At 51.7% G+C, this 9791-nt stretch overlaps 2 protein-coding genes across 2 annotated transcripts; both read left to right on the top strand.

The window, feature by feature from the left end:
* Positions 1 to 688: 688 nt before the first annotated feature.
* On the top strand, positions 689 to 3055 carry noc (zinc finger protein no ocelli). The gene is made up of 2 exons (XM_003739270.2): positions 689 to 1173; positions 1444 to 3055. Exons 1-2 carry the CDS (start codon positions 1087 to 1089, stop codon positions 2770 to 2772), a joined length of 1416 nt encoding a protein of 471 aa, XP_003739318.1. The 5' UTR covers positions 689 to 1086; the 3' UTR covers positions 2773 to 3055.
* Positions 3056 to 7111: 4056 nt separating this feature from the next.
* On the top strand, positions 7112 to 8645 carry LOC100897617 (uncharacterized). Its single transcript, XM_018642021.1, has 2 exons — positions 7112 to 7255; positions 7830 to 8645. Exons 1-2 carry the CDS (start codon positions 7112 to 7114, stop codon positions 8643 to 8645), a joined length of 960 nt encoding a protein of 319 aa, XP_018497537.1.
* The last annotated feature ends 1146 nt before the right edge of the window (positions 8646 to 9791 follow it).

Below are 9791 nucleotides of genomic sequence, written 5' to 3'. Positions count from 1 at the left end.
TATGGCGGAAAGTCATCGAATGGGTTGCGGAGATGCAGAGGCGAGAAACACGTTTTCAACGTGTCATCCCCGTCAGAATCAACAGCGGCACGACGGAGAACAAGAAGAAGGAGCTACAACAGCACGGGCCACCGGTATCGATCCTACCATGCAGGCAGTCAGTCAGTCAGTCAGTCAAGCACTCAGGCAGGCAGACAAGCAGCAGAGTTTTCCCCCTCATCGCTCGTCGTTGACTGACTGCCTGGTTGGTTCCTGCCGCTGGGAAGGATAGATTGGATGGCTAAATAAATCATTGGTGATTGGCACTCTGACAGCCGACAGCGAAGATGGATGGCTCGCCGCGGCGGCAGCATCAGCCGCTCTTTCTCCACGGCCGCCGCAGCCGCTGTAAAAGATGACAGAACCAGCCGCCACTCGACGACGACGACCGGAGCAGGCAGCCGAGTGAGCGAGCAAAGAGAAGAAAACGAAGAAGAACGAGGAGGATCCGCGAAATACACAACTTCTGGCTTTCAATAGGGTGCCCTCTCTCATTTTAACACCATGCATCGTACATGTTGCCCTCACCCAAAAAGCTAGTCTACTCTCATCCCTTCGCACTCTCCCATCGACCCTCACCTTTCGGGTGAGGGCGGGCTGGCTACGCTCGCAGCAAGCCAGGATCAGAGAGTCGCTGGCACACATCGTGGGTCTGACTGATGGACGTCGGTCGATCACCCGGATACTATCGATACTTCCCAACCAGCTGACCAAGTTCTCTCAGATTCACGATTTGTAATCTTTCTGACCATCTGGCTGAAATCTTGTGATTTTCCCGAAGAGCATTGACTTTGTCTGACATCTCCTACGCCCGCCAGTCTATCGGCCTCCTCCAATGACTGGTCGTTCGTGAGCGAGGCATCAACCTAGACGAATTCACTTGTGATTCTACGCCGTGGAATAGAAATTGTGTGTAGTGAGCGAACTCTGGACAAACTCCGCAATGTGTGCCCCAGTCTAAGGATAAATTCAACGCTTGGTGTAGTGTGGATATATCTAGTTTTTGCTCATCTGTGGATTTCTGTTTTGTGCTTGGTTTCATCGTAGATGTTCAAGTCGACATACGACAACATGTTGACTCCGAACCCGAATCAGTACTTGAGGCCCGACTATCTGTCTCCCTTGCCCACAACGGTAGGTTTCTCCGATCAACGACGACGCTCGGATCGGGATAGTAGTATAGTCGCGCGGTCTCCTTCGACTCAGAAAAGACATATCAAAATCGAGATTCCAACCGGAGTCGGGATCCGAGGAAGAAAAACTTGTCGGTAGCTCGAGGGTTGAGTCTCCAAAGATGGACGAGGGGAAAGAATCGGGACACCTTCCCGTATGGAACAAAGAATCAAGCTGATCGAAAGCGAATCCCAGACCCTAGGTTAACGATGCGTTTCTTGCTCTTTGCAGTTGGATGCGAAGAAGAGCCCTCTGGCGCTTCTGGCACAGACCTGTAGCAACATCGGCATGGACAGTCCCAACAATAAACCGATGCTTGCCGTCGACAAGTCGAAAAAGTCATCGAACGATAACCACAGCAACACTAGCATTTCGAAGAAAACGGATGCTTTCTCAAGTTTCGTAGGGTCGTCGAGTTCGTCGAGCTCGTCGCTCGACGACAACAAGCCAGCGTTCAAGCCTTACGATCTCAAGAAAAGCTCAACTTCACCGCGATCCGACGCGTCAACGAATAATGACGACAAGCGAAGCAGTCCCCTGAGTCAGAAGTCACCGCGGACGTCTCCGGCCGTCTCCGAGAAGAGTGACAAAGGCAAATCCACCCCTAGCAAAGGCGACACGCCAATATCGATCTCGTCGTCCACCAGCACAAGTGGTTCTACAGTCACGTCGGCAAGCACGACGCTCACGGGTCTGGGTTACCCAGGTCTCGTCGACCTTTCGAGGGATCATACCAAAGACAGTTTAGCTGCGTTGACCCTGGCGTATAAGGGCTTGAATCCGCTCGGAGCCGCGTCTCACCTTTCGGGTCATATGCCTCCGCTCGACTTCAAGGGACTACCTTATCCGGGCTTGTCACCGTACGCAGGCTACGCGAGAGTGAAAACGCCGTCCGGTGGAACCAGTCTCGTTCCGGTATGCCGCGACCCGTTCTGCACCAGCTGTCAGCTCTCGATGCAATCCGCTCAACTGGCCCCGTGTCCTTCTGGATGTAGTCAGTGCACCCATGAACGCGTGGTACCTCCCGCCATTCCGATGCTCCCCGGTCTTCATGGATCGACGGGGCTTTTCCCTACGCCTCTCGGTGCAAGACCGAACGTCTGCAGTTGGATGGTCGGCGATTCGTATTGTGGTAAACGCTTCAACTCGTCCGAGGAGTTATTGTCCCACTTGCGAACGCACACAACCCTGCCCGGTGACTTGCCCCCACCATTGCTCAGTCCACCAACTCTACCATTCAGCGCGGCGACAACCCCCCCATTGCCGCCTCCACCCCCCACGACGGTGTCTTCGGCCGCCGCTGCGGCTTCATTGAGACGTAGCTACCCCTCGCCGTCGATTAGTCCGATAAGCTCGTCCAGATATCATCCGTACAGTAAAAGCTCAACGATGACTTCGACGGCAACCACCACGACAATGACATCGACGCCACCAAGCATTCCGGGTTTTCCAGGATCGCCATTCGGAGCACTGCCACCCCACCCGAGCGCCCTTTCAATGTTCTACAATCCCTACGCCGCCCTCTACGGACAACGTCTCGGACCTCCAGTTCACCCGTGAGCGAGGGGGTCGAGCTCGACGCCTACGCTGCTATGATTTGTTGGTGATCGCATCGGGGACGCTCGTACGACAGCGATCGCCGGGGCCGTGGTCGAGATTACGAGTTGCGACCATCGGATGAACGATGATGGTCATTGAGCTCTCCGGAAGGAGGACCCGAGCGAACCCCTGAGCAACGACGCTCCCTCCACGTCACCAGCGCTAAAACCAAAGCATGTGATGATTTCAAACGCTAAAAACGCCTAATTTAGTCAGACAGGTGTCCTCTCTACGAGGCGGAGATCTTTTCGAGGCGCTGCCGTGAGGCGATGACCATCTCACACGGGTACGGGATCGACGTGCTGCCACAGACGAAGGGACAGGCAGTCACAGCGATCGCTGAGTGACTGACTGACCGGCTGATTGATTGACTGTTTATTTGATGGACAGTTGGTTTGGCTGCCCGAGAACGGTCGGGCATCAATGGAGGCTCAGAGAGAAGACGGTGTACCCTCAGCTCAAGAACATGCTTTCGGCGAAGAGTGAAGACGTTCATCAAAGCTCAATAGACGCTCGTGGACTTTTTGCTCAATCAAGCTTACTTCCTCTCTCTCTCTTGGTTTCTGGCCGGCAGCAGTCAGTCACACAGTCAGTCAATCAATCAGTCCGTCAAGCGGGCAGACAGACAGAAGGACAGTGAATCTGTCAGTCGGACCAATGAGCTACAGAAGCGGCGCTTAACATCGTTCCCGGTGCTCTAGAACAGAAATTTCTGGAGGGAAGAATTTCTGAAGCGTCGGCAATTGATCACAGCCATTTTCAAGTGATCGGGCAGCCGCGTGTGGATCGTGTAGTCGAAGAATCGTCGATTTGGAGTCCGGAGAATGCAATACGACGCGAAGTGACCACAATTATTATCCTCGGTGTCTCATGTTTACCTACATCCCGGCGAGGGGATGGGGTGAGTTCGGATAACGATGGACCTGGTAGCTCACCAATGGAACTGACGAAAAGTGGATGATCATGTTTGAGAAGAATTCTGAAGAGTCCTCTCTGGACCCACAACAAAAAGTCTGAGGGCTGCTCGGACAGCCATGTGTGAAATACAATGTACATACTAGGCCGGCACGGCAACAAAATGCTCCTGACTCTTGCATCCGGTGTCGAGGCTGTCAAGGTCTTCCGATGGGAATATATCGACTCCAGTCCACGATCTCTGGAAGGGATCTTATGAGCGGTTCCGGCAATGGGCATCCTGAGAGTAATCATCTGAACGTCTCGGTCGAGATCTCAACGATCTCAACGCCGCTTCTCCTAATCTTCTCACCCTGATGATGAAGACGGGAACGATTATCTGAAGATTACCCCAAAGATTCTATCAGTGATGGGTGATGGCTGTGGCTCCTTCCAGAGGAAGTGGATTTATGTAAAAGAATGGTGAATCGCGCAGTCCGAACACGCGTGAACAGAAAACCTTTATTTATGCAAGCTCCCATCCGGAGAAGAATGATCCAGCTGGGGAAATGCGGGGAGACTTGAGGGGGATTTGTTTGTAAATAAAAGCGAAATGTTGATATTTGATTACAATCTTGAATTCAATTCTTTGATCGAGTCGCTGCGCATCCTATTCTCATCTCCTTCCGAATGAGGAAAAAAAATTCATTCCCAATTCAGTTGTACGTATTTGCGCAATGCGGGGAAGAGGGGCAGACACTCTTCGTATGACCTCACTTTGAGCGAGAAATCCAAAGAATAATGGAGAATAATCGAGTTCATCATGCGAGCATTCTCTGTCTCAATTCGGTCGGGACCTCGCCTCTTCGGTGACTCTTGGAATGGTGCGACCGCTTTCCGCGACTTACACCACCGAGCCCGCCCCCGGGTGATGCTCAGTTTTCCGACATAGAATGCTCGTTGTTGACGGCTTACTGAGTGCTGAAGTGACGGAGATGAAGAGGCATCAGTGACGGAGATGAAGAGGAATAAAAAAATAGCCGTGCCAAAAGAGTGCATAAATCTTCTCTGCGGAGGTTCATCGACTCGTCTGGCGAAGCGTGTTTCCGTCTCTGATTCGGCGTTTATGGCTTCTTTTGCCTGAAGATCTCAAATCACCCCCAGCGAAACCATACCGGAAGCTCGGGGGAACGGAATAATGAGTGAAAACTGCAGAGAGAAACAATGACGAAGGTCGTCTGAGCCAAACCGCCTGAGCGCTCATTCTGACCGAGTAGAATATCGCTGACCAGAGTGTGACTGTGGGTGTTCGGCCTGAAGATGAGGTCCCATGGGGCACTCAAAACAACTGCCGGGCTAGAGCTGCGCTGAACTATCGATGAAGAAAGGGACCGGACACTTACCTTGACTTCGCTCGGGGATGGGAACCATGAGTACGGAACATTCCAGGGACAAATAATTAGATGCAGAGCTCGTGTCTCCATTAGACTCGAGGCGGGGAGCAGACAAACCAGACTTAGAAGAAACAGGCAAAAAATCCTCGCCAGCAGAAATGTTTCTTGGGGGTTCCCGAGAAGAAAATCTAAATAAAATAATTAAAGTAATTTATCACTTCAGCAAGCGACTAAACTACGTGGGGATTAAGAATGAAAAACGCTTGTCGCTCAACTGACTGTTTTCCTGTTCGGGCAGACTATCCACCGCCTCGTCTGTGGCGCGTCTCACGGCTGGCTAAATCGAGTTTTCTGCTTGATGAAGACTAAATTCTGTTCGCTAGCCTCCTTTTCTACTTCAGAACTCCTCAAGGCTCACCAAACTGGGCAAGAAGCAGAGCATGAAGATCTCAAATCGCCAACGACCGCGAACCATGGGGTTCAGATTCTTGAATCTATTTCCTCATCGACTGATTATATTTGTTGTTCCTTTCATAACGATCTCGATTACTGCCATCGCAGCGTGTTCAGGCAAGCTCGAATGACGCTTCCGGATGATTTACGGGAGGATTTCCAGACCCACCAAAATATCTTTAGGACATGAGCCGCCGATTCCTAATACTCCCTAGATTGAGAGATGCATGAACAGGGGTCATGATTGTAACCATGAGCCACATATTGATGCGAATGATAAAGCCCGACAGCGGGCGAGAAGATGGACTGCTATTGGAATATTAGCCGAAGCAGCGGGAGCGTGTAACATGATCATGATAACCTGTAGACTTCTGATGTCACGTTTGACATTCCGAGGACACTCGTAATTGCTTGACGTCCCAGACAGCGAGATGAATGGACGAACAGACGAGTACGGCGTGCGCAGACATTGCGAGAGGGACCGACCTCAGGATATCAATATGGTTTGTATCTTAAAGTCGAGTTACAGAATGACGACGTGATTCATGGGGCGGTGCATCAATTGATCATTTCTGATCATCGACCGCATGGAGTCTTCTACCGTAAGCACAGACATTATTCCGACAGAACTTCTGCGGAAACGATGTCGCCCAAAGCGACAATCGCCCACCTTAGCAATCGCTGAGGAGCGTTCATCGATAGAGGAAGTTGAGCTCCGTGTAAAAAATTTTGATTGGATCCGGACCTCGGTCTCCCACAAGGTTCCGAACATGCATAAGAAGACACGTAATCAACGCACATGTTAGGAATAGAATATACACGCAACGAAGCGGAGGACAATTTGCCACCTGCTACGCGAATGACAATGGATCGTTCCGCGTTAACGTCAGTGACGTGACGTGTTGTCCATTAGGACAGGAACGAATGGGCTAAACTCTAACTTAACCACCACCGTCACCGCTGGACTGGGCTTCTTTGCCATTGGAGCTTGCCCTGGAAGTTTTGAACAAGGTTGTCGTCGGCCGCGGTACAGGACAACTGGGCCAAAACCAACTGGGCCAAGAACCAACTGGGCCAAAAACCAACTGGGCAAGAAACCAACTGGGCAAAAAACCAACTGGGCCAAAAACCAACTGGGCCAAGAACAAATTGGGCCAAAGACCCAACAGACACGAACAGACACGATCGGAGACAATACCGAGCTCATATTGGCGACCATCGAGAGACGCCTTTAAGCTGTAAAGTGAGTTGAGGGGATGTCGCTCGCACGGCAGCTCGCGACTTGACTTGGTCGCACGAAGATCCGACGTCGATCTCTCCCCGCTTTTGTTTGTTGTTGAAGTGAGGAGAGTATTTGTGATCGACTGGTGGACCTCCCGATAAGGATAGACTCTAGTTCCATATTGTCAAGTATGTTCGATCGACTCATCTGGGCGCAACGTGGAATAGGATAAAGATCGTCGTCAGAAAATTAAATTGTATTCGCATAATCCCAGCTGCTTCCTTTCAAAATCAACTAGTCTCTTTCTTTTCTATAATTATCACCAGCTCGATGAGAAATGGAATCCACTTCGGGCGTTACGAGTCGGAGAGGTCAGGAGAAATTGGCCCACGATGGCCATCTCTTTGTCAAAGCATACGTCCTGAAGAGCGGCTTGCAGTCTTGGCGGTGTATGTACAAAACCGCACCGATTCCATGCAAGGCGAGAGCTTATACTCTGATGAGTACGCGGGAAGTTATCCGCACAAGTGGCATCCACTCTGATCCGCCAGATCCCTCAGGTGTAGAGGTCGCCAAAATCACCTCGACGATCAAACGACGTTGCGAAGAAACAAGTGAGGCACCTTCCTCCTTGATTAACACGGCTTTGGTCACAGCGACGACGGCTACGCTCGGTCGCATGAATCGACCCCAGTCGATTTCTCGTCTCATCAATCGTCATCGGAACGCCCGCTCTGCGGCTCCATCGAATCCGGACTCTCGCGGTTCCATTGTCATACCCGAAGCGTACAGGATCTATGAGAGCGAGCCGGGCGTTTCTGAAAATTTCCTGGTGGCGGACAGCGGCGTCGGAGATCCGAATCGGATCTTGGTATTCGGCAGAGAATCGTCGAGCTCCTGGATCGGCCTCGTCGACAAATTGTATGTCGATGGAACTTTCAGTCTCGCGCCGCCGCAATTCTCACAGGTCTCTATTGGTCGATTCCAGAATGATCGAATGTCTTATTGAAACAATTTCAAGCTCCTGATTATTGAAACTCGGATTCAATTGACAGGTGTTCGTAGTTCTGGCCGAGCGAGCTCAGTGCGTTGTGCCCGTCGCCTACGCGTTGCTCCCAGACAAAGCAGCCGAATCGTACACTCGGATGCTGAATCTCTTGAAAGAGGCTTGGCCGGCCCTCTGTCCCGCCAGCGTGGTCATGGACTACGAGCGGGCCATGATGATTGCGGTCAGGGCTTGCTTCCCGCCCGAAACACGCATTCAGGGATGCTTCTTCCACTTGGTGAAGAACATCAAACTACGCGTAGCTCAGGAAGGTCTTTGGAGTCGCTATACCAACGATGACGACTTCGCACTGAAAGCCCGAATGATAGCTGCTTTGGCATTCGTTCCGCCGTCAGAGTTAGATAATGCAGTCGCGGAGCTTTCGCCTGTATTGCCGGAAGAGTTGATTCCAGTTCTCAACTATTTCGAGGACATTTACATAGGGCGTATGAACCGGATCCGAGCCGACGGTACCGTAGACCGGAGAACACCGCAGTTCCCGGTCGAGATGTGGTCAGTATACCAGAGAACGCTCGACGGAGAAGCCCGCACGAATAACTATGCGGAGGCGGCACATCGCAGACTCCAGGTTGAATTCGGGATACAGCATCCGACAATTTGGAAGTTCATCGACGGGCTTAAGAAAGTCCAAAAAGGCCGTGACCTACAAGTCGAATCATTCGTAGCCGGCGGTGCTCCTCCAACAAAAAGGACCAAGTACGTTCGTGCAGACGAGCGAATCCTGGGAGTGGTCGAGCGTGCCGAACATCTACAGCATGTAGAATACCTCCGAGGCATAGCTCACAATTTCCTCATGGACGCGTAGTTTCGCTCCCCAGTCCTCAACAGCAAGCGAACTACCACCACGGTCGTTGGTAGTTTTCGCGCAATAAAACTGGGTCGCTGGGCGAGCGAATAACCGAAGGGCCGAGAAAGACAGAGCGCTCACATGATGGCACAAAAGAGTCAAGTGTCACAGCGATTGATTTAAAGAAGACAAAACATGAGTTTTTAATTTAGGTAAAGATCACCCCTTTTTCCGAATTCCTAATCATAGTTTCCGAACAGAGGGCATTTCCAATCGAAACCTATTTCCCGGTCCGATTCAGTCTTGCCCAGTTGGTTTTGGCCCAGTTGGTTTTGGCCCAGTTCGTTCATTTGCCCAGTTGGTTTTGGCCCAGTTGGCTCATTTGCCCAGTTGATTTTGGCCCAGTTGGTTTTTGGCCCAGTTGGTTTTTGGCCCAGTTGTCCGTGTCCGGTCGGCCGAGCCTACGACGCCGCTGGAGGGACCGAGCGCCTGCAGAACGATGCTGGTGGGTAAACCAATTTCTAATCGGGGCTCGATTTACGGCCTGCCAACGTATAAGATTCATGCGCGCGATGATGGACACATCTCTCTCCGCCATCAGGGAGTTACTACCGTGCCAACGAAGAGTTTCATCGATGTGCGTTTCGAGAACTATTTACGGTCTGTGTGACAGCTCAAACTTGCTTACTTGACTGCCTGCCGGCCTGCCTGCCTACTTGCCCGCCGGTCTGTAAATCCGTCTATCAGTCAGTCGGTCGGATGAGTGAGCGACCGAGCGGGCGGGCGGGCGGACTGACGGATGAACGGACGGGCGGGAGGGCTGCGCGTGGTAGGAATGGTGTTGGTGGAAAAGGCGACGAAGATCGTAATCGAATCGAGCAGCCGTGGGACAGTCGTTTTTCAGAAGTCACTTACTCCACTTGTATTCTCAGCGCGAATTCTGACGCTGGGCGGCGCCGCCGAAGCCATGCGCACTTCCACGGGACTAGGGTTCGCCGTGCTCGTTTTCGCGGCATGCGAGTCATTTGATATTTTTCGTCTGTTCAGTAATTTGATCTGATTTGGAATTCAGCATGACGCATCTGTCGCTTTCCGAAACTGATCATGAGCGAATTTTGACGAAGAGCATCACAGGCATAGTGACTGACTCATTCATGACTGTTT

The sequence above is a fragment of the Galendromus occidentalis genome, unplaced genomic scaffold, assembly GCF_000255335.2.
Source record: "Galendromus occidentalis unplaced genomic scaffold, Mocc_1.1 scf7180000076476, whole genome shotgun sequence".
NCBI classification, from domain to species: domain Eukaryota; kingdom Metazoa; phylum Arthropoda; class Arachnida; order Mesostigmata; family Phytoseiidae; genus Galendromus; species Galendromus occidentalis.
This window is presented reverse-complemented; position numbering and strand designations above follow the sequence as displayed.

Bases quoted from the DNA above. Each gene is read 5' to 3' on its own strand.
- LOC100897617 (XM_018642021.1), top strand. From the start codon at position 7,112: ATGGAATCCACTTCGGGCGTTACGAGTCGGAGAGGTCAGGAGAAATTG. The intron at 7,256-7,829 runs GCGAGAGCTTAT...TTCAATTGACAG, and splicing joins CCGCACCGATTCCATGCAAG to GTGTTCGTAGTTCTGGCCGA.
- noc (XM_003739270.2), top strand. From the start codon at position 1,087: ATGTTCAAGTCGACATACGACAACATGTTGACTCCGAACCCGAATCAG. The intron at 1,174-1,443 runs GTAGGTTTCTCC...TGCTCTTTGCAG, and splicing joins TGTCTCCCTTGCCCACAACG to TTGGATGCGAAGAAGAGCCC.